Source organism: Cetorhinus maximus, chromosome 5 (genome assembly GCF_964194155.1).
Source record: "Cetorhinus maximus chromosome 5, sCetMax3.hap1.1, whole genome shotgun sequence".
Classification (NCBI taxonomy): Eukaryota; Metazoa; Chordata; class Chondrichthyes; order Lamniformes; family Cetorhinidae; genus Cetorhinus; species Cetorhinus maximus.
The window spans coordinates 39,206,407-39,231,712 of NC_135883.1; the positions used below are offsets into that span (position 1 = coordinate 39,206,407).

The 25,306-nt window shown below is 43.5% G+C and overlaps 1 protein-coding gene across 1 annotated transcript in view; it reads right to left on the reverse strand.

The window, feature by feature from the left end:
* LOC144680613 (uncharacterized) overlaps window positions 1–25,306 on the reverse strand; it is a 447,610-nt gene that overhangs the window by 202,487 nt on the left and 219,817 nt on the right. The window contains exons 14-18 of the mRNA XM_078541787.1: window positions 25,065–25,118; window positions 18,356–18,409; window positions 18,203–18,256; window positions 18,054–18,107; window positions 12,398–12,451 (exon numbers count right to left, since the gene is read on the reverse strand). Of these exons, the coding sequence (XP_078397913.1) occupies window positions 12,398–12,451; window positions 18,054–18,107; window positions 18,203–18,256; window positions 18,356–18,409; window positions 25,065–25,118 (270 nt within the window). The remainder of the gene's footprint in view (window positions 1–12,397; window positions 12,452–18,053; window positions 18,108–18,202; window positions 18,257–18,355; window positions 18,410–25,064; window positions 25,119–25,306) is intronic.

A 25,306-nucleotide genomic window follows, 5' to 3' on the forward strand; every position in this document is an offset into this window, starting at 1 on the left:
GCCTACTTCATGTCTACAGACCAGGACTACTCCGACAGCAAAGGTGATGGTAGCCCTCACTCTGGGGTGCCTGCTGGATGCAGTGGAAGGCTGCTGCGAACTCCTCTACACTCCCTCAGGCTGCAGGAGGTCCACCAGAGTCACCAATCCGGCCTGGGAGGTGGTGGCAGTGGTGGTCAGTGCCAATGGAGCACAGAGGAGGTCAGCCATCCAGTGCAGGAATAGGATGAATGATCTCATTCATTCAGCCAAGGTAAGTCAACCACCTCATCACTTTCAACACATACTCCCAAACCCATTACACATACACAGGGATCTCACACCTCAAGGGACCACCAACTCTCACACATACCCTCACATCTCCATTAGGCTCATATCCTCTGGAGCTCGTGTCCTCATCCCGTCAATGGCTCTGCTCACCACACAACCTTATCATCTGCTGTGGCATGCACCCTGCTCACATTCTCTCCATCTGTTTTCATGTAGGCAAAGCTGGCTCACAACAGGAGGGAGAAGTCCCAGACCAGGGGTAGCGTGGCCTACATTAGGCCCCTCACTAACTTTTGGGAGCATACCATTGTGCTGACTGGTGAGGACGTGGACTGTGCCTGCAGTGACGGTGAGATCAGCAGCGAACTCCTACATAAGGATCCTGCACCAGACCATCTCTCTGTCAATGCAACTGAGTGCGCTCTCTCCTGTTTTTGACTCTGTTGCCATGCACTAATTATCTCTACTTTGGTTCACAGGGAGCTCTGCCAAGTGACTGACACCGTCAGCCAGCCAGTCTCTCAGTTCCATCTAGATCTTCACCACCAGCAAAGAGGAAACCTCCTCCATTGAAGAGCTGGAAATGAGCAGCCTGGAAGACCCATCACAGCGCTTACCCACACCCTGCACCAGTGCAGACACACACACTTGGTGGGACCTATATCCACAGCAGACTCGGGTTCACAATTTGGTGGTCACCACATGGACACGTGTCTGCAGCAGAAGGAGGCAGGTTCAGCTGAGCTCCATGGCACTTGGAGGACTGCTGGGGAAGAGGCTTCTGTTAGGCCCGAAACAGATAACAGACTCTGGATTCAGCCTTCCAACTCATCATGGAGAGTCAGCAGAAGGAGGGGGAACATCATGCAGAGCTGTTGGAAACCCTAAACAGAGTGGCACACTGGTCGGAGGAGTGCGTCCACCTGCTCTCTGATGAAGTGGTGCCCACATGCGTGCGCATGGAGGTGTCCATGGGAAGGATGGTGGAAGCCATGGAGACCCTAGTCCAGCAGAATCTGGAGATGCACGCAGACCTGCACTCCATCACAGTAGCCATGGTTGAGTTCCTACGGTGGTAACACAAGGGGGAAACGGGGCACCTCCATGTCCCTCCAGGTGCTCCTTCCCCTCAAGGAGTCTGGTTGGGGCCGTCGGGCATCCGAGCGGAGGAGGAGCGGCAGCTAGGCACTCCTGGGTCATCCACTCAGGAATCTCAGAGGCTGTCCACTTTCTCCGAGTTCCCTTTGCCTGTGACTCCATCAACCTCATCCTCTGTCACTGCAGAGGGAGCAGCTGGCCCACAGGAGGACAGCCAAAGCAAGCTGGGGGTCTCAAGGCCTTGGTTCTCCAGGTGACACATGCTGAAGTCATCAGAGGCAACAGGGCCAATCATTGCACAGGCTGTCTCCACCCTTGCTGCAGATGTCAGGGCAGCACCTAGGAGAAGTTGTAGGCCTAGAAGAGTTAAGAAGTTCTGTTCACAAGTGGTTGCATGGGTGAACACATTTTGTCATTTTATAATCAGTAATATATTCACTTTCACTGAACAATGTGTAATGTTATCTTTCAGCTTCATTTACAGGCTTCGCGAGTCCTCCCCCTGCAAGCCCCTCCACTAGCAGTTCAGCTGCGTGCCGCTGGACCAGGAGTGAATGTGGAGGGAGAAATGTGTGTAGCAGGGCCTTTTGGAGCCTCGTGCAGGCACTCTCCCACGCATGAGGAGCCTTCATCCATCGCACTGGACTCACTGTCCCGAGCATTTTCAATGCTGCTTGCTGAGGTTCTCTTTCAGTTGTCCATCTGAGCTGACCTGCATCTCCACCCACCCACTGACTGTACTCCCATGCAGCACCTGTGGCCATCTAACACGAGCCTCTGCTCACTTTCAATTTGTGCGAAATGGTTGTAGTAAAGCTTCTGATAAGCTCCCCCGGCCTTTTCCCTCACCCAGTCACCCATGTCCTCCCCCCATCACAGTCCACACCCCTGGCATCACCTTCAACCTCCTCACCATTACTCTAATGCCTGAACCCTTCTCCTTTTCGAATGTCCAGGTGATTGTGCACATTCCCTACCTTCCTGAAAATACCACCCCCATCCACATTGACTTCCCTGACCTCCACCTTCCCACCCCCAGGATCTATGTTTGCCTTCGTGTCTCCACCAACCACCTTTGTCATCCCTTCTACTGTACTGATGCACCCTCACCCTCCCAGCACCCTGTGCCTCCTCTCACACTTAGCATTCCATCCTAAGACACTAACCCTGAGTTCACACCCCAGGAGGCAGCCATTGACTCCAAAGACCCCTCCCTTGCACACTCACCTGGACATTCCACCACCACCCAACACCTTCCCCCACCCTTACACCTTCCTCCACCCTTACTCTCTTTTCCCCCTGGACACCATCCCCCCTCCGAACTCTGTATTTTCCCGGGCACATTACCTGTTCTGAACTCCCTCCACCCCCCCCCCCGATACTTTCCCCCCTCTGAACTCCCTCCTCCCCCAGACATCCCCCCTCCGAACTCCGTCTTCCCCTGGACACATTACCTGCTCTGAACTCCCTCCTCCCCACCTCCCGCCCCAGGACACCTTCCCCCTCCAAACTCCTTCCTGCCCCCGAACACCCTCCCCCCTCCGAACTCTCTCTATCTCCTGGATACCTCCCCCCTCCAAATCCCCTCCCTTATACCTTCCTCCCCCTTAGACCTACATCCCAACTTGCACCAACCGTTACGCCCTCCTTCCCCCGGTACTCCCTCCTGCCCCGGACACCCTCCAACCCCCTCCCAGCCTCAACCCCCTGACACCTTCGACGCCCCCTCCATCCCCAACCTCAACACCCCTTCCCGGTACACCTTCCTTTCCCAACTCACACCTAGATTTTCCTCTCACCCCAGACCCTTTCGCTGATCATCCATAATAGCCCATGCGAAGTCTGTGAAGTTTGAAGCAGGTCTGAAGCATCAACGAAGAACATGAAAGATGGTGTGAGCCCATGGCGAAGTCTGTGACGTTCCGAAGCCTCAACGAAGTTGTTGCGTGGAGATCTCACACCTTCCGAGAGCTGCTTCGCAGTGGAGCCATGTGCATGAGGATCCACCCAGCATGCGATGTGTGGTGTTCTCCCATGGTCTGGTAGCTATAGCATCTTCTTCTCAGGTGTCCGTGATCTGAGCAAGGCCCTCAAGGCAAGTCCCAACTTCTGCACATCATGCTTGTCCAGACGTGTTCTGGGCCAGTGTGTTTTCCCGCTGGTGTTAACGGTAAATCGGGCGTGGGGGGATGATTCTGGTTGGGCCTTACTTTGCATCCCATTAGCAGGATGCAAATTGGGCTCACGCCAGCCTTCAACTGGATTCACGGTCCGTGGGCACCTTCAGATAATCCTGCTGTGATTTCATGCTGGCATGAAACCAATTTCTGTCCATCCCACTGAATTCTCCCCCCACACTCCCTCCCAGCCGCCATGACGTCTGCCACCAACATGAGCAGAAAATTCTGGTCTTGATCTCCCAGAATCATGCTGAGGGGTGATGACACCTTCCCGTTAGCTGAAGCCTCCATGCCTGGTTACATCTTTCACCAGGCCACCATGCTGGTGGTCTGGCTCTTACAAGAAAATCTCACCTTGGTCTGGCCCCTTACTCCTCTGGCACTTTCTCCTCCTTTGAGCATCTCATCTTGTTTCATCCCTCTCACCTCTCATTTAAAATCCTGGTCCTTTATCACCCACCCAAGTACCAGGCTATTTTCTCAACAAGCTATCTTCATTACTTTCCTCCCTTAACCTCTTCACTGAGCCACTTCTCATCCTAGGTGATTTTAACTTCCATCTCAATTCATCATGCTTTTTTCTCCTCTGACTTCACTGCCTTCCTATCCTTCCTTAATCTCTCCCTCCATGTAAACTCCCCAATTCATATTCACGGCCACCCCCATACCTTTGCCATCTCATGTCACCTTGCTACTCCCATCATGTCAATCACAGTTAAGGCCAACACTGATCACTTCCTTGTATCACTTTCCATCCACTTCCCCCTTCCACATCCTAACCCTACCTCCTTCAGTGTCTGCCCCGGGAACAAAATCTATCCCCTTGTTCACTTACATTTGCACTTTCAAAATTCCAACTATCTAGCCTTTGCCCCTCTGTTCGCCACAACATTTATGCAATTACCAATCTGCTTAACCTTACTCTCATGTCCACCCTTGATGGCCTAGTCCACACTAAAACCATCCCCCTCTAACCCAGCTCATTCCCCTGGCATGGCCCCATCTGTGCTCATTTAAGTTCAAGAGACACAGACTTGAATGGATATAGTGGACTGGTTTGTATAACTGGTTTAGCCATTCACTGCCAGATTTTGAAGATAGACAGAATGGAAAAGGAGAATGGGTAGCCCTGATAATAAAGGATGACAGAAGGACATTAGTGAGAAAGGATCTTGGCTTAGAAAATCAGGAAGTAGAATCAGTATGAGTGGAGATCAGGAAAAGCAAGGGTCAGAAAACGCTGGTGGGAGTAGTTTATAGGTACCCTAACAGTAGTTACATTGTTAGACAGAGCATTGAACAAAAAAATTACTGGAGCTTGTAAAAAAGACAATGTAACAGTGTGGGGGACTTTAATCTTCATATGGAATGGATCAATCAAATTGACATAGGTGGTCTGGAAGATGAGTTTGTAGAATGCTTTTGTGACAGTTTCCTGGAGCAATATGTTGTGAAACCAAACAGGGATAAAACTATTTTAGATCTAGTATTGCGCATTGAGGCAGGATTAATTAGTAATGTCAAAGTAAATGATCCACTGGAAAATAGTGGTCATAATACAATTGAATTTCATGTTAAGTTTGAAAATGACATACTCTAATCACAAGCATGAATGTTAAACCTAAACAAATTCCAATTACATAGGTATTAGGAGAGAGTTGGCCAAGGTTGACCAGCTAAATAAACAATGGGGAACATTTAAAGAAACAATTTAGAATGTTCAACAAAAATACATTACACTGAAAAACAAAAGCTCAGTGTGAAAAATCTATGGTGTACTAAGGAGGTTAAGGTTAAAAGATTTTAAAAAGTGGCTGATAATGTAGCAAAGAATAGTAGTAATTCTGGGGATTAGAAGTGTTTTAGAAACCAGCAAAAAGTTGATAAAAATAGAAAAAATAAAATATGAGAATAAACCAGCCAGAAATGTAAAACCACATTGTAAGAGGTCTTACCAGTACATACAAAGGAAGAGAGTAACTAAAATAAATGTTGGTCCCTTAGAAGCAGAGACAAGAGGAATTATCATGGAGAATGAGGAAATGGCAAGACATTGAACAAATGTCTTCACAGCAATAGACACAAGTTATGTACCAGAAATAGAGGGTAACCCAGGAGCTAAAAAGAGCAAAGAAATTAAGGTAATTAATATCAGCAGAGCAAAAATACTGGAGAAACTTAAGGGGCTAAAATCTGACAAATCCCCAGGATCTGTCTACATCCTAGGGTTCTAAATGAGATAGCTGCAGAGATAATGGATGCGCTAGCTATGATTTTCCAAAATTCCCTATATTCTGGAATGGTCCCAGCAGCTTGGAAGTTAGCAAATGTGACATCGCTATCAAGAAAGTAAAGAGAGTGAAAGCAGGGAATTACAGGCCAATTTAAGGAGGTCTTAACAATGCACTTTAGAAAATCATAGTATAATCAAAGTTAAAATGGCTTTATGAAAGGGAAATTGTATTTGACAAATGTATTAGAGTTTTTTGCAGATGTAACTAGTAGAGTAGATAAAGGGGAACTAGTAGATGTAGTATACCTGGTTTCCAAAAGCCATTTGATATGGTGCCACACATGACTTCAATAGGAAAGGTAAGGACTCATGGAGTGGGATTAATATATTAGCATGGATAGAGGATTGGTTAATGGACAGGAAGTCAAGTGTAGGCATTCATGGGGCATTCTCAAGCTGGCAGGCTGTGACTGCTACAAGGACCAGTGCTTGGGCCTCATTTACATGCAAACTATATTAATGACTTAGTAAAAGGGAAAGAGAGTAGTATATTTAAGCTTGCTGACGATAAAAGTTAGATGGGAATGCAAGCTATGAGGAGGATACAAATAGGCTGCAAAGAGATATAGACAGGTTAAGTGAGCAGGCAACAAGATCGTAGATGGAGTATAATGGGGGAAGTGTGATATTATTCACTTTGGTCATAAGAATAAAAAAGCAGAATATATTTTAAAAGGCATGAAACTTGTCAATGTTGATGTTCAGAGAGACTTGGGTATAAGCAACATAAAAAATTAGCTCTCTCCACCCCTCTCTGTCCCTCTGACCCCCATCCCATCTTCTAATCCCAGCCCTTGCCGTGCATTCACCATATCTTCTGACCTTCCCCTCTCTGATGTTGAATGTTCAGTACTCAGCAAAGGACGCAATTTCATACCCTTACGCCCTCACCTCAATGAATTTCGGGCTCGGCACGATGCTGAACTCTTCTTCTGCCGCCTTCGCCTCCTTGCTCACTTCTTTGGGCAGAAGTTCTCCCCCCGTTCAATGGATCCTTTTACCCGCCTCCAATATTCTCCCTCCACCTGGACCCCTCTCTCTGGCCTCTTACCTGCTCTTCATCTTTTCATTGAGAACTGTTGACGAAGCATTAGCCGTCTCAATTGCTACGCTCCTCTCATGCACTCTAATCTGTCTCCTTCTGAACTTGCCGCGCTCCGTTCTCTTAGGTCCAACCCTGACTTTGCTATCAAACCTACCGACAAGGGTGGTGCTGTTGTTGTCTGACATACTGACCTCTACCTCGCAGAGGCTGAGCCCCAACTCTCAGACACTTCCTCCTACCTCCCCCTGGACCATGACCCCACCACCGAATATCAAGCTATTGTTTCCAGGGCTGTCTCTGACCTCATCTCCTCTGGAGATTTTCCCTCCACAGCTTCCAACCTCATAGACTCTCAACCCTCGACTGCCCACTTCTACCTCTTCCCCAAAATCCACAAACAGGATTGTCCCAGATCGTGTTAGCCTGTTCCTGCCCCACGGAACTCATTACTTCCTATCTTGGCTCCGTTCTCTCTCCCCTTGTGCAGTCTCTTCTCACCTACATCCACGATTCCTCTGACGCCCTACGTCATATCAACAAATTCCAGTTCCCTAGCCCTAATCGCCTCCTCTTCACCAATTTCTCTTTAAACTTGTCTCACTTCCTCCAAATAAAAGGTGTGGTTATGGGTACCCACACGGGCCCCAGTTATGCCTGTCTCTTTATGGGGTATGCGGAAGATTCCTTGTTCCAGTCCTACTCAGGCCCCCTCCCATAACTCTTTTCTCGGTACATCGATGACTGTTTTGGTGCCACTTCATGCTCTTGTCTGGACCTGGAAATATTTATCAATTTTGCTTCCAATTTCCAACCCTCTATCACCTTCACACGGTTCATCTCCGACACTTCCCTTCCCTTCCTTGACCTCTCTGTCTCCGTTTCTGGTGATAAGGCTGTCCACCAATATTCATTACCAGCCCACTGACTCCCGCAGCTACCTCGGCTACAGCTCCTCACACCCTCCCTCCTGTAAGGATTCCATCCCATTCTCTCAGTTCCTTCGCCTCCGTCGTATCTGTTCCGATGATGCCACTTTCCAAAACGGCGCTTCTGACATGTCTTCCTTCTTCCTTAACCGAGGTTTTCCACCCACTGTGGTTGACAGGGCCCTCAACTGTGTCTAACCCATTTCCCGCGTCTCTGTCCTTACACCTTCCTCTTCCTCCCTCTTCCTCCCAGAACCATGATAGGGTCCCCCTTGTCCTCAATTTTCACTCCACCAGCCTCTGCATTCAAAGGATCACCCTCCTCCATTTCCGCCAACTCCAGCATCATCCCACCACCAAACACATCTTCCCATCACCTCCCCCCATCGGCATTCTATAGGGACCGTTCCCTCCGGGACACCCTGGTCCACTCCTCCATCACCCTCAACACCTCAACCCCCTCCCATGGCACCTTCCTATGCAATCACAGAAGGTGCAACACCTGCCCCTTTACCTCCTCCCTCCTCACCATCCAAGGGCCCAAACACTCCTTTCAGGTGAAGCAGTGCTTAACTTGCACATCCTTCAATTTGGTCTACTGCATTTGCTGCTCCCAATGTCGTCTCTTCTACATTGGAGAGACCAAACACAGACTGGGTGACCGCTTTGCGGAACACCTTTGGTCTGTCCGAAAGCATGACCCAAACCTTCCTGTCGCTTGCCATTTTAACACACCATCCTGCTCTCATGCCCACATGTCTGTCCTTGGCCTGCTGCAATGTTCTAGTGAAGCCCAACGCAAACTGGAGGAACAGCACCTCATCTTCCGATTAGGCACTTTACAGCTTTCTGGACTTAACATTGAGTTCAACAACTTCAGACTATGAACTCTCTCCTCTATCCTCGCTGTTTCTTTATCCCGTTTTCCAATATTCATTTTTATTTTTTTATTTTTATTTTTCATTTTTTATCCACTTATTTTCATTTTTATTCATTTATTCATTGGCCTGAATTTTCCCCACGTTGGGCAGGCTCGGAGGGAGAGGGAGGGGGAGGTTGTGGAGCCGACCGTCGCCTGCGATTGGCTCCGCACCGCCATTTTACGCAGGTGGGCCAATTAAGGCCCGCCCAGTGTAATACGCGAGCGGTAGCACTGAGCGCTATTCTCGATCATTTTTCCCCACCACTGTCTCCTCTCCTTCTGACCCCACCCCCGACAAGGACCATCTGTCACTTGTACATGTTGTTCTTTTCAGAGTACTTACCCTCGTCCTGCTATTATCATATTCTGCTTTCTTACCTTAATGCCACTATCAGTACCTCCTTTAGCCCTTACCACTACCATTAACACCGTCTTTGTCCTTCTGTTCATGACATCTTTGTCAATCTCTCCTTTGCCCCCACCTATCGCTGGCCTTCTATCCAGCTTCACTTGCTCCACCCCCCTTAAACAGTATAAATTTAATTACATTTTTACTTCTCTTTAGCTCTGAAGAAGTCATATGGACTTGAAACATTAACTCTGTTTTTCTCTCCACAGATGCTGAGTATTTCCAGCATTTTCTGTTTCTGATAAAAAACAATTAGCATGCAGGTACAGCCAGCAATCAGGAAAGCAAATGGCACGTTGGCCTTTATTGCAAGGGGATTGGAGTACAAGAATAAAGAAGTCATGCTACAATTGTACAGGGCTTTGGCGAGGCCACACCAGGAATACTGTATGCAATTTGCAGTACAGTGAAGGTCCATTAGATTGGTCCCTGGGATGAAAGGGTTATCCTATAATGAGAGGCTGAGTAAATTGTGTCTATATTCTTTGGAGTTTTGAAGAATGAGAGGTGATCTCACTCTTAATGCTCTTTGCTGGAGCAAATTGATGGCAAGAGAAAAGCTGACAAAAGAGTGAGCATTCTTAAGCAAGTCCACTGCACTCATCATAACTGCTCTACCAAGACTATGCTCACCCACTGTTGGACCAAGTCAGAGTGAAAAAGCTATGAGGAAAGATTAAAGAGTCTTATGCTTTACAGTCTGGAAAGAAAAGATTAAAGAGAATGCAACATTGAAGTATATAAAATGTAAATTACAATAGATAAGGTAACCAGATTGTCACTGCATGGAGGTAAGCCAACCTCCCAACTTTCAGAAGTATCTTAGCCTGGATTCCCCCTGCCATCTGTCAACCCAAACAAGAGTGTAATCCGGTTAAGTGCCTGCCAATAAAAAAAAAATCATTACTGGTGGCCCCATAAGTGGAAAGAGTTGTTGGCTGTTTCTTCTGCCTCCCTTGATGTGGTGGCTGCCCAAGATACACCTTGAATGCCATGAGTGCCTGTTGGCAATGTGCATCTGATTCTGGATTCAGTAGTAAAGTAAGGAGAACTAGTCACTGGGATAGATGTCAATCCTAATATTACAATAAAACATCGAATTTAAATACAAAAAGAGTCCAGATGGAATCCCTTTGGACTGAGCTGAGGGATAATTCACCCGCTTTGCTGTGGTTTTTGTCACCAACACCATCACCCCAACCAGCCACCCATCCACCCCCACCACCCCTCTGAAACTGTTAAAATGTACAACCAGTTATCATACAGCACAGCAAGAATGCACCAAGTCTACGATTTCCACTCTATAATGCCAGAAGAGATACTCTTAAAATGACTCATGTTTGGGATTGCAGATACGAAGGTGAGAGTTAACAAGTATCTCGCACTGCCCAGCCAGAATTATGTCCCTCTCACACCTGCGTAGATTCAGGCAGCTGCGCACTGCAATCCTGCCTTGTTATCAGGCGCGTGAGTGTTGCCTTCATTGTGTCCATTTGAAGTTAGGAGCTTGGGTCCCCCTACAGTATTAGCCCTGGTGTTGTGTGTATCCCCCCCTCTCCTGGGCCTTGGTGGCTGGAGGAGGTTACAGAGAAAAGGAGGGATGAGGCCATGGAGAGATTTGAAAACATGAGATGAGAATTTTATAATCGAGACATTGCTTAACTGGGAGCTAATGTAGGTCAGCCAGCAGAGGCAAGACTGGACTTGGTGAGATTTAGGACACAGGAAGCAGAGTTTTGCATGACATCAAGTTCACGAAGGCTGCCTGAAGTGCACTGGAATAGTCAAGTCTAGAAGTAATAAAGACATGAGTGTTTCATGACCAGGTGGGCTGTGCAGAATCAGGCAGTGTGATAGAAGTGGAAATAGGCGGTCTTAGTGATGGTGTGCACATGTTGTCGGAAGCTCATCTGAAGGTCAAACATGACACCAAGTTACAAACAGTTTAGTTAGGCCTCAGAGAGTTGCCAGGGAGAGCGATGGAGTCATTAGCGAGGGAACGGAATTTATGGCAAGGACCAAGACAATTGTTTGGTTTTCTCTATAATTAACTTGAATAATATTAATTATATAATAATCAATAAAAAAAGAATAATCAATGAGCAAAAGGAGGGGGACAATGATAGATCCTTGGGGGACACTAGAGGTATGGGAGTGGGAAGAATAGCTATTGAAGGTGATTGTCTTGTTATAATTATTTAAAAATTAGGGCTCTTCCATTTAAGACTGAGATGAGGAGAAATCTTTTCTCTCAGAGGGTTGTTAGTCTGTGGAATTCACTTCCCCAGAAAGCAGTGGAGGCTGGGTCATTGAATATATTCAAAGCTGAATTAGACAGATTTTTGATCGACAAGAGAGTTGAGTGTTATGAGGGGCAGACAGGAAAATGGAGTTGAGACCACAATCAGATCAGCCATGATCTTATTGAGTGGTGTAACAGGCTTGAGGGGCTGAATGGCCTCCGCCTAATCCTAATTCTTGTGTTCTACCATGATAAGTTTTGATCGACAGTACAGCTTGACTGCAATTACTTCTCCTTCACTCATTAATAAATGCCACTAACAAAGTCTCTAGTTTCTAACCAATGAAAAACCAGATTCCATTCCTGCTACATGAGATTCTACTTCTTTTCAAGTTTTTTTAACCAATGTTTTGGGGGCCAAATTTTTCAATTGCAGCTATTTTCTTCTTCTTCTGAATCAGTGGTGATCTTGGGTCATGAAATCATAAGCCGAAATTCAAATTCTTCTTTGTGTAACTTTTAATGCATTGATTAATGCAGTCTGCCTGCTCTGGAAATCTAAAGTAGACACTAAAAATCCTTCAGCAATATTTGGAAGAAGAATTGGGAAATTACCCAATGTTCTGACCAATATGTTTCATCAATCAGCAGCTCCAGAAGTAGATTAACTTACTGTTCATCTTTCTGAATACAAAATAACTAACATAATCACTTACATGGCAACAGTCAATGCACTTCAAAGTAATTTTTGTAATTGAGGCTTATGGGATCGGGGTGGGTGGGGGATGTTGAAATTGGTTTCTGATGGTTGTGTCAAAATGGGCAATAATAGACTGGCAGCTCACTCTATAGACAGCATGAAAATTAGATGGCATTTAAAACAGGTTGATTATTATTGCCCAGTTTATGCTACAGCTGAAGGTCAATTTCACGCCCATGGCACCTGAGGAAAGAAACAGTATAAGGTACATATGAGCTGGATTTCTAATTAGTATGTCCTAAAAGTACTTACAGGTAGTCCTGTTATTCCATCCAATCCTGGGAGACCGACCATTCCAGGTTCTCCCTAAAATAATGAGGAACACAGAGATATTTTTAAAATTTTACTGGACATTTAGCAATATAATTCAAACCATTTGCTACTTTGGCTAAATAAATAAATAAATAAAGTGGGAGTATTAAACAAATAATGTAAGCTGTATGAGTAGCAAGCTATACTCATTGCAGCTTTTTACTGCACATCCATTTTCTGTTCATCTGCAGTAGCTATTTGTTTTGAGAATGGTATATTATATCAGCAATTGTCAATAATATTATAACAAGCCAGCTGCTTTACAACCCGAGATCTGCTAAATTAATTCAGATTGACAACCAAACCTGGGATCCTCGAGCCCGTATCGTTTAACATTCCATCACATATTGGATCAGATTGTGCTGTCAAAATGGCTAAGGCCATTATTTATACACAAATAGTAAAGCAACGTAAGCAGAGGGGCAGATGTAAGTTGCTGTTCAATTTATGCTGTTTCCCCTGTTAGTTTCACAAAAATGACATCTCACTCTTTGCTTCACCATTGAAATGCGTTGAATGGTATTAAGCTGTTTTGTTAGTGTAGTAGTTATGAACTAAACTCACCACAGAAAGTTAAGACTTGTCAAGAGTAAGTAGCCTTTTAATAACATGAAAAGTGTTAATTATTGATAATCAAACTCTCTGGCACTGAAAATTAACTATTACAATTGTTGATTCTCACTACTTCAGGCATTAGCTCTAATCTACACCCCTTTGTTTACTTCTCAATCCTTCAATCTCATTCGTTAAGGAGTTGCAGTTTATTTCGCAATCCTTCAGTCTGTTCAATCAAGTCCCAAATGTTCAGCTCTTACTTTCAGCAATTTTCCATGCAAAAAGTTAAATGTGCAAGGGCAAGTCTAACTATAGGCAGATAACTACCATTAGATGCTCTGCTATAACAAAACTTGGCCCATTATCTTTGCCAACTAGGCCAATATAGGCAAGGCTAAAAGAGCCTGACATGCGGGGCAAGATTTTGCATTTCTGGTCAGGGTCCTGACTTTGCGCTCACATGGGGATCCTGATCATTCACTGTGTCGGCAGCAGTCACTTAACGGTGATTTTCCCAATTAGTGACCAGAAGGCATGCTTGCCATCCAATTAAGGATGGCGAGCAGGCTGTCAAAGCTGGAGGGCCGATAGGAGGCCATCCAGCATTTAAAGAGCTGCAACTTTTCTTGCAGGTAAGGGAGAGAGGGCACCTCCATCTTGAAGCACATTCTCAGCAACTTGAACAAACCTGAAATAAAAAATAGCTACAGCTGCCAAGCTGGAGTGTAAACCCCTTCTCAGGGCAGCCTGTGGCCGCAGCTGTGATCAGGTAGGTGGGGGGGAGAGGTGTCTTTAGAGACTGCATGGTCCACTGACTCCCAGGCTGCTACCAGCAGGTCATTTCTAAGCAGCTGCCCTGCTCTTGAAGCCATGCGGTCCTGAAGAACAACTGGAATTTTCCAGTCAGTCTCTAATAATTGGCTTTAATTGGCCTTTAACTGACCTTATATGGCTACCTGCTGCTTCTTTCTATTCGTTCATCTGGGCATTGCAGGTGAGGCCAGCATTGTTGCCCATCCCTAACTGTCCTTGAGAAGGTGCTGGTGAGCCACCTTCATGAACTGCAGCAATACATGTGGTGTCGGTATATTGTTATGATCTTGAGGGAGACCATTAACTTTTAAAAAGAAATTTGAACTCCCAGTTATTAACTGAAAGAATTATGCTACAACGTTTCACATTTTAAACAAAAACTAATTGTACAAGAATTAAACAAATCAAGTAAAACTAGCTTAACACTATATTTCGTAAACACTTGTTCCTTAAGCCCTAAAATTTCAATGGGTTACTTCCCGTTCTACTGTTATTTCCACCCAAGTTTCCCTATACTTTCCAGGATCTTGAGAGTTCCTTTACTTTCCATGGGACAAACCAAGGTGTGCCACAGCTCTCAGGGATTCACTTTGATTCTCCTCAATGTTCCTATATTCTCTGAGGTATGAGATGTCTTGGGGTCCTTCCAGTAGCATTTGTCTAAGCGACCTTCCAACTCTCCTTAAGCAATTCAGAATTGTGAACATCCCAGATCAAGCATGGGCTTCACTGCCTTTTTGCTCAGTGGTCTACAGATGCTTGCAGCTTTCTCTCTCTGCCTGTTTCCAAGCCATTCCAGCTCCAGGTGTAAACTGTTTGTTTTCTGTGAAAAATCAAACAGTTAAACCCAAAAAGGGTACTTTCTTGGAACCTATCCCCATGGCAATGTCAACTTGGGGTGTCCCATTTAGAGATTTTAACTAATTAACTTTAATTTCTAAACCTGTCCTTTCATCTGAAAAGAACTTCCCTTGTTTACAGTTGCTTTCCAACTTTTCTTTGATTTGGGAAATTACATGAATAATTTAACCCCTTTATGGAAACAACTGTAGACATTTCTTCTCCACCAAGAATTAGAAAGAGGCTATCCATTGTTTAATGTTTTCCCACTTCTAACTCTGACCCTGTTAAATAAATACAGGTCACCTTTGAATGGCAACTACTTCAGGTCTATTTACTAGCTTCCCACCAGGCGCCTTCATTATCTTACTTTTAAAAACTCAAATTCCAAACTAAAGTTATGCTCCTAAATCATATGCATCATGAAATTAAACATTTTCACAATAACACCCACAGTATTATTAGGGAGAATGTTCAAGGTTTTTAACCCAGCGAACAGTGAAGGAATGGTGGTATAGTTCCAAGTTAGGATGGTGTGTGACTTGGAGTGGAACTTGCAGGTGGTGGTGTTCTCATGTGTCTGCAGCCCTTGTTTTTCTAGGTAGTAGAGGTTGTAGGTTTGGAAAGTGCTAATGAAGGAGACTTGGCAATTTCCTGCAGTGCATCTTGTAGATGATACATACTGCTGCCATTGTGCACTGGTGCTGGGAGGTTTAAGATGGTGGATGGGGTGCTGATCAAGTGGGCTGCTTTGACCTGGATGATGTCGAGCTTCTTGAGTGCTGTTGAAGCTGCACTGATCCAGGCAAGTGGAGAATATTCTATCACACGCCTAACTTGTAGCTGGTAGGCAGGCTTTGAGGAGTCAGGAGGTGTGTTACTCACTGCAGAATTTCCAGCCTCAGACGTGCTCTTGCAGATACAGTATTTATATGGCTGGTCTGATTAAGTTTCTAATCAATGGTAAACTCCACGAGGTTGATGGTGAGGGATTCAGCAATGGTAATAATGTTGAATGCCAAGGGAAGATGGTTAGTTTTTCTCTTGTTGGATATGGTCATTGCCTGGCACTAGTGTGGCGCCTAGTCTTTCTGCACCCAATTCACCTTTGAAAAGGAGCAGTCAAATGAACTCCCCTTCTTTGATGTACTAGTTGAGAAATCTGCCAGGGGATTCTCTACCACAGCCTACCTTCAATGGTCAATATACGCATTCCACATGCTATAAGATTAGTCTTATCGGCAACCTTGTAAATAGGGCCCGAGCCATTTGCTCATAATACAAGCTTGATGCTGAAATAGGGTGCATTAAAGGCATCCTGTAGGTTAATGGCTACCCTGATCAGTTCATTTTGCGCTGTATATTATGCACACTCATGAACGGGACTAAGACCATCACTTTCAGCCCTGAAAAGTGCCCAGTCTACCTCAGGTTACCCTGGAAAGGCAACGTATCTCAAAAAGTTGAGCAACATGTGAAGCTAGTTGTTTCATGCTGCTACTATGCAGTTGCAACACGAGTGGTATTCACCACTAAGAGGATGCTGCAGTCAAGCCAAAAAGATGTTCTGCCTATCACACAATTGAGTAATGTGGTATATAAGTTTCAGTGCCAGTGTAATGCTAAGTACGTAGGCCGTATGACCCAAAGTCTGGCAGATCATATCAAACAGCATTTCCCAGTCGCAGTTCACAGCGGGCAAGGTACAGACTGTACCCAACCAGCCTGTGCTTACAAAACTCAAAACACAGTGTCCAACATTAGATGTGATTCTGTGATTGGACAACATTTGCTAAATAATCCTCAATGTACTAATAATTACACTGACAACCAATTTAAGATTGTCAGTCAGGCTTGTAGTGTGACACATTTGCATGTATTGGAAGCTACATATATTAATACTCAGGATCCTGTTTGCAGACTGAAAGAACATGTAAGCACATTGTGCCTGTTTCAGTTAAACAAAATAAGTGACTAATTCCTCAGGACAATGCCTTGACCAATCAGGATCAAGCTGTCTGGTTTAAATTTCAAACAATACTTGGCAGTTAACTGTCAGTCACCATCACTGGTTCATGCTCCATGGCAACGCCTCTACCAATCAGAGTCCACTTGCCAACCAATCAGCACTCTCTTCACATACAGTATAAATTGTTATTTTTCCCTTATATTAATATTCTTGCAAGTGTCCCGATGAGGGCAAAATGAAAAGCTTCAACATGTCTCTTTTTTTCAGCAGTGCTCAAGTTCTGGACTACCAAACGAGGATTGAAGAATTTGTACTGACAGCGAACAGGGAAATAAAAACTACTGATTATATCCATTTTTTAATCATTTTACAGACAGTAAAAAGAAGATTGGGACATACACATGGGATTAAGGTAGAAGCTGAAATATCTTACTTTAAAAAGGAATTTTGTATTATTTAAGAAATTTGTGGTGATCATTCTACAAATATAAGAATGTTTTTTTCCCCGGGCCAGAAAGGTTGTTTATCAATAATTTTGAGCTTAGTGTGCCATTAAAAACCCAGTTATAACTCATTCAACAGGGTATAACTTATTCAAAGATTTTTACAGTAAGACTAATAGCATAAAAGTGGAATTTCATATTAATTCAAGAGATTTCAGAACATTTCCATCTATGCGAACTTTAACACTACACCCTGTGGAGGAGCAGAGAATCACGGATAGCAACTTCTGGGTTTCCATATTTAACGTGCAAGTTCTAATGCCAGAAGTTGCTGTCACTGTCAGTACAATGGCAAAATCCAGGCCAATTTCACCTGACATTATATTAAAAAAAAATTTCACTATGGTGATTGGTTAATAAAACATTTATTTTACTGCTCTTTGTTCTTCCAGCTATTTGTAATTGGCAGAATACAAATCATACTCAACCATACCACACTTGAAAAACCCCAAACAAAACGTCCACTGTTAGATGTGATTCTACATTGGCACACTTGAACAGTCCTGAGTGTGCTAATAGGTACACTAGCAACCAATTTAAAATAATCAGTTGAGTTCATAATGTGGATCATTTACATTTACTAGAAACAACATACATTCATAGGCAGGGACCCATTCTCTGCAGACAAAAGGAATATGTTGAAACCTTGTGCCTTTTTTGAATTACCCAGAAGCATGGAGATCCTATAGTTATCCATTACTTTCTTCAGGGCAACACCACAGCCATTCGGGGTTAACTTGCCAACCAATCAGCACCCCTTTTCTCCTGTGGTATAAATTGTTGTGATCATTTGAAATTTGGCATTCTTGTGTTTGTCCTGATAAGTGCAAGATGAAAAGCTTTGGCAACATGTCCCTCTTTTCAGTAATATTCAGTTACAGTACAGGGATAAAAACCATTTACAAACTTCACAAACCTTTGTGCCAGGAATTCCAGGTAAGCCATTTTTTCCACTTTCACCTTGAGGGCCCTATGATGTAAAAAGAAATATTACTGTAATTGTGCTATTCTGTACACTTTACGCTGATAAATTTCAACACCAAACATTAGTTTGTTTAAACTTACAGGAGGTCCACGTAATCCAGGATAACCATGAGAACCTTTGTTACCTTTTGTACCCTAGTACAAAAAATTGAATTAGTATCAGTTTTTAAATATTTAATTTTATATATTTAAAGCAATAAAATTTTATAAAATTTTGAATGATTTCACATGTACCTTTTTACCCTCAAAACCACGTAGGCCTGGTTCCCCTTTGAATCCTTTAGAACCCTAAAATGCAAATAAAATGTGTAGTATTCAAACGAGAAATACATCTTATCATCAAATAACAGCCCTCAATAGTAAAATTATAAGATCACTCAACAGGATTTGTTCCTTTGTAGAGCATCATTAAATAGGCTTCTTCAGGTCTGCAGTGTATGTATTTTTTTGACAAAAGCTTCTATTCCACTCTGGTTAAATATGTAATTATATGTAGAATTCAAAGGACATAAATGTTTTCAACTACAACAACAGGCCATCATTAATAAACAGAATGCAGCTAGTAAATATCCTGGAATGTTTATTCATTTCTAGAAGATGTTTGTGTAATTATTTATTGGTAGCTAACACTGTAAGACATTACAGCTACAGTAACTGAATATATTTGGAAAAATAATTCAGTCTTACTTAAGAACATAAGAAATATGAGCAGGAGTCGACCATATGGTCCCTTGAACCTGTTCCGCCTTCAATATGATCATGGCAATTTTTCTGCCTCAATTCCATTTTACTGCCTGCTCCCTATAGCCTTTGATTCCATGAAAAACCAAAAACCTGTCTATCACAGCCTTAAGTATCCTCAGTTCTCTAAGGTAAAGATATCTGAAGATTCACACCCTTTTGAGTGAAGAAATTTCTCCTTATCTCAGTCCTAAACGATTGACCTTTTATCCTGAGCCTGTGCATCCCACACCCCTCGCCCCCGGGTTCTAGGTTCCCCAACCAGAGGATACCATCACTCAGTGTCTACCATGTCAAACCACATCTATGGTTCAATGAGATCATCTCTCATTCTTCTAACCTCCAGATACTATAGGTCCAATTTACTTAGCCTTTCATCATAGGACAACCCTCTCATCCCAGGAACCAATCTAGTGAACTTTGCTGTGTTGTCTCCAATGCAAATATATCCTTCCAAAATATGGAGACCAAAATTACACACATTACCCCAGGAGTAGTCTCACCAAAACCCTGCACAACTGTAGCAAGATTTCCTTATTCTTGTACTGCAACACCCTTGCAAAATGCCAACATGCCATTTGCTTTCCAAATTGCTTGCTGTACTTGCATGCTAACTTTCAGTGTTCCTTGTACGACTTTACCCAAGTCTCTCTGAACATCAACATTTAAAGGTTTCATGCCTTTTAAAAAATATTCTGCTTTCTGTTCTTACTACCAAAGTGAATAACTTCACACTTACCCATTTTATACTTCTTCTGTCACCTTGTCGCCCACTTCCTTAACCTGTCAATATCCCTTTGCAGCCTCTTTGTGTCCTCCACACTGATTATATTTCGACCTACGTTTGTATTGCCAGCAAACCTAGACACATTACTTTTGGTCTTTTCATCTTAGTCATCAATACAGATTGTAAATATCTGAGGTCCCAGCACTGATCCTTGCATTACTCCACCACTTACAGCCTGTCAATTTGAAAATGCCCTGTTTATCCCTGCCCTCTGTTCTCCATCTATGAACCAATCCTCTGTCCAAACTAATATGTTATCCTTAATTCCATGCGGCCTTATATCTTGTGTATAGCCTTTTGTGTTGCAACTTATTAAATGTCTTTTGAAAATCCAATAAATTATACAACGAATGGTTCCCCCCTTATCTACCCTACTAGTTACGTCCTCAAAAACTAATATATTTATTAAACACAATTTCTCTTTTGTGAAACCTTGTTGACTTTGTCTGATCTTGCTATGCTTTTCTAAGTGCTCCCTTAATATGACTCCCTTAATACTTGATTCCAACATTTTCCCAAAAACCGATGTCAGATTAACTGGCCTGTAGTTCCCTGCTTTCCCGCTCCCTCCTTTCTGGAGTAGCAGTCTTACATTTTCTAACTTCTAATCTGTTGGGGGTCATTCCACAATCCAGTGAGTTTTGCAAAATCAGAACTAGTGCATCCACTATTCCTGTAGCTACCTATTTAAGAACATCAAGTCCTGGGAATTTGTTGGTTTTAAGTCTCTTAAGTTTATCTAATTCTTTTTCCTGCTGATATTAATTACTTTCAATTCCTCCTTCTTATTAGCCCTTTGGTTATCCTCTATTTCTGCTATGTTATTTGTGTCTTCTGCTATGAAGACAGACGCCAAGGGTAGAATTTTTGTGTCAGCGAGTGGGGGCAGGGCCCGCTCGCCGACGCGTAAAATGATGCGCGGTGACGTTGGGCAGGTGTCCCGATGTCACTGCGCGTCATTTAGATTTTCAGTTTGATGGGTGCGCAACCGACTCGGCTGCATGCCTGCCAAACTGTCAAAAGCCTATTAAGACCTGTTAAAAACTAATTGAAATAATTAAATGAGCTGCTTGTCCAACCTTAAGGTTGGCAGGCAGATGAAGAGCCCAGGCGGCATTTGCATTTTTCATGGAACCTCATCCACGGGCGAGATCAGGTTTCATAAAGTGTTTAAAAATTCAATGAAAATTTAAAAAAGAAATTATTGACATGTCCCAGCTCATGTGACACTGTCACATGAGGGGACATGTTTTAAAAGTTTTTAATTTCTTTGTTTAGATGTTTAAAACTTAAACAAATCTCCCTGAGGCACAGAGGTGCCTCAGGGAGATTTCTGTGCTCTTTCGTGCACAGGCACGAATGAGCGCAGGTCCCGATTCAGGGAATCCACCCCCCCCCCTACACAGGGAGTGCTCAGCGCTTCCGGGCGAGCGTCACGCTGGGCGGGCCTAAATTGGCCCGCCCACGTAAAATAGCGGTGCTGCCCCGATCGGGGGCGCCGATTGGGTTCACGCCCGCCCCCACAAATGGGGGGAAATTTCTGCCCCAAATACCTGTTCAAAATCTCTGCCATTTCCTTGTTCCCTATGATAATTTCTCCTGCCTCTGCCTTTAAGGAAACAATGTTTATTTTAGCTACTTGCCTCGTTTTTATATAGTTGAAATGGCTCTTACAACCTGTTGTTATAATCCTGGCTAGTTTGCTCTCATATTCTATTTTCTTTTCCTTTTTTATCAACTTTACGGTCACCCTTTGCTGGTTTCTAAAGCACTCGACTCCTCAGGCTTACTACCATTCTTTGGACCACTATAAGCCTCTTTAATCTAATGCTGTCCTTACTTTCTTTAGTAAGGCATAGATGGATCTTTCTTGCTGAGTTTTGTTTTTTAATGGAGTGTATTTTTGTTAAGTATTTTAATTGCTTCTTTAAATGTTTCCCACTGTTTATTTACCATTATACCTTTTATCAATTTACATCAACATTAGCCAGCTCTCCCCTCATACCCATATAATTGACATTAGGTTCACCATTCTTGTTTGGAACTGGTTATGTCCGTTTCTAGCTTAATTTGGAATACAATTGTATTGCATTACTAGCTAGTGTGGGGAGGGTGGAAAAAATGCCTACTAATGTTAGATTGTCTCTGAATGATACCATGTTTAGTGGATCTGCATATTATGGTAACTGTATACCTATAACACTTGGAATTACTGTCATTTCAGTAAATTATGATTTGTGGCAAAGGCTAAGAAGAAGGGGCAGACCTGGCATTTTGGCCTCAAAGAGAACAGCTTTCATAATTCTTGTTAGGTATCTCTGTACATCTGCGTTACTTTGGCTATATAGAAAACTATAATTTGAATTTACTTTTTTATGTTATGTGTTGTGATTTTTGGTTGACGAAACTAAGACTTGTTAATCCTCATCCCTCCTGTTGCATGAACATCAGCGTGTAGCTCTTCCCTTTGGTAACTATCCCTTCTGTCTGTGTCCATTGGTTTCTGAATTTTAGATATCATTGATATATTTCCAATATTGTTTACATATAGTACTATGGTAGTTTCTGATAAAAGCCAGCAGAATTTTTACCAGTGAGAGGACACCCAATTAGGGTACAGATAATTACAGTTTAGTGCCACAATAAGCAGGACAGTGCATTTAACCCTTGTGAGATAACAGATTGGTGATAATGTGCTGTGAATCTATGTTACTGAAAGTGAAAGAAGTCTGCTCTACTGAGCCTGAAGGGCTGATTTTGCTATCCTGACGCTAGGCAAACCTGCATTGGGCAGCTGAAAATGGAGGTGGAGTGGGGGACCTTAATTTCAAATTTTTCGATCAATTCCTGCTGGCCACTATTTTGACCAATGCTGAAATCGTGGTGGGCGGTGACCCGATTCACTCAAAGTCATGTCGGTTGCTCAGCATTTTAAATGTCTGCCTGAATTGTGAATTTCCCAGGGATGGCAATCTTCAATGAGGCAGATAGGTTCATGAAGCCTGTGTGAAACACATCAGGTAATCAGTTCATGAACCATAGGGGAAACCTGTTATGGAGTTGAGAACCTTTTGACAGGTAAGTGTAAAGCTCTTGCCAACTTCAAATGCCATAATGTAGTGGTGCATGATAATTTAAGTATGTTTTTAATGCAGCAATTGATCAGAGGGCTCTGTCCTTAAAACTAAATGGCCATTAAATTGATTAGCATCATGTAAGTGCCCACATATATTAGACTACTTTATCAAGCAGATAAAGTGCTCTTACACATTCAACAGTACTGATAATCTAATTTATATGGGTCATCTGGACACTGTGCTTTGATTTTTACATTGATTTCAAGTCCAGATATCTGTTGGACCTTTGAAAAAAAGCTGAACAGATGCACGATTTCTTTGTTTGAAACTTCATCTGGTGAACCATTGAAAAAAAAAAGGAACAGATGGCTGGCCATATGGTCAGGCAACTTGAAAGACTCTAATGTATTGAGCTCTGGAGTGCTCATTTATTCAGTTGTGCATTGGAATCTCATTGTGAATAAATGGCTGAGTTCCAAACCTCACTACTGCATTTAGCTCAGCAGGATTATCAACACATCTGTAGAGGGATTAATGCTGCAGGCCCTCACCTTCATGGAGGGCATGGGGCTGGCAAACGTTGGTGACCTGAACAGTTAACTCTGTTTTCTCTCTTCTCAGACCTGCCAGTATTTCCAGTATTTTCCGATTTTATTTCAGATTTTCAGATTTGCTGTTTTTGCTTTTGTGTTGGTGATTCATTTAGCTTTGTATGGAATTGGAATAGTTTGTTGAATACAATTGGTTTGGAATGGCTGCTTTGTGGTGGCTTTTATTTCAGTATTGAGGCTAAGAGGATGTTTTGATGGTCAGTAACTGAAGGAAATTAAGGTGTATGGCTGTTGCAGAATAGGGATTTCGGGTTGTGCTTAGTAAAACTGTAGTCGATTGAGGTGATCATGGACAGCTAAGGAGATGTGTTGGCTGCCTCTTTCTTTTCTCCTGCTCTTTGCCCATCCCAAAGTTGAAAGTTCCAATGCATATTTCCCTTGCCGATATAATTAGTGCTCTTCTTCCACTACAGTATGTATTTGTATTCACTGCCTCTCCCTTCTGACTATAAATTTTAACTGACTTTTAAATCAGCGTCAGATTGCCACTCCGTGCCCAATTACTTCTGTGATTTTTCTTCTGATCCTGTCTCGCCCAACCTTCCGACCCAGGCTGGGTGAGGTCCAGACAGTGCAGCTCATCCCCAAAGCCCAGCACGAAATCCAGAAGTGAAGTAGGACATGCTCATTTTTACGGCACTAGCTGCCGTAAACTAGGTAAGTTTAAATGTCCATTGAAATTGACAGGTCAGGGAGAAGGTGAGAGTCTAAGCTAAGTGGATAGGATTTGGGTATGGGGGGTTGGTCCGTGGGTGGGGGAGTTGGGCCTTTGGGGGGTCAGGCCTCCGGGGCCGGGTCTGATCTCAGGCGGGGGGGTGAGGGGGGGAGGGGGGAGGGTTGTCAGGCCTGGGGGTGTTGGACTCAGGGTGGTGCGGGTGTCGGGCCTTGGAATGGGTGAGTTTTGGGCCTGAGGGGGATGGGACGGCAGCTGAGCATCGGGGGATGTGGTGGGGGTGGTCGGAACACTGGGGCTGTGGAGGGGTCAGGCCTGGAGGTGGAATCGAGTTTGCTGGGGTTTGGACCTCGGGGGGTTGGGGTCGGGTCGGGCCCGCACAGAGGGTGTGGGGTTGGGCCATGGGCAGGTGTGGGGGTGGGATCCATCCCACTCTTGGAATTGGATTTTGAAGTTCACCTACACAGAACTGTTACCTCCAAATGATGTTCAAGATGGAGGACTATTGACTGGCTAGTAGATGAGGTGGGGGTAGTAACTTGTGAACCGAGATTATTTGAACTGTTGTTTGACCTGAAACCATGAGATTTCATAGGTGAGATGCCAATCCTTGGAATTCTCTAGCCCAGAGAACTGTGGATGCTCAGTCATTGTGTATATACATGGCGAAGATCGATAGATTCTTGGAATCTGAGAGAATCCAGGAATATGGGGATCAGGTGGGAAAGTAGAATTGAATTTGAAGATCAGCCATGATCATATTGAATGGCAGGGCTGGCGCAAGGAACCATACTTATTTCTGTTCCCATTTCTTAAATGCGTCATCTCTGACAATAATAGAAAGTATACTTCGTTATCAGGCCAAACCTCAATTTCTGAAGCCAATAATTTTAGTATTGCCTTAATCAGACCAAGCACAAGAGGCAAGATAAGTTATACGTGATTGGTTATGCTGCCATTGTGCAATATAACTTTTTGTAACATTACAGATATAAAAATATTAAATTAGTGTCCTCCAACATAAAAGGATTAAGAAATTTTCTCCACTACTTACCGTTGGACCTTGTACTCCAGGTAGTCCATGAAATCCCGGAACTCCTCGTTCACCCTAACACAATTAAAAGATGATTTTATAAATTAAACTTACTCCTTTTAATTAAATCACACAAAAGACCAAATTATTTCCTAGTTTACAACATGATTACAGATTAATTCAGTTTTTTGTACATTTCACACACTAAACTATGTATATGATGCTAAGAATAATTTATGCCAGGGGCCATCCTGACGCAAGAC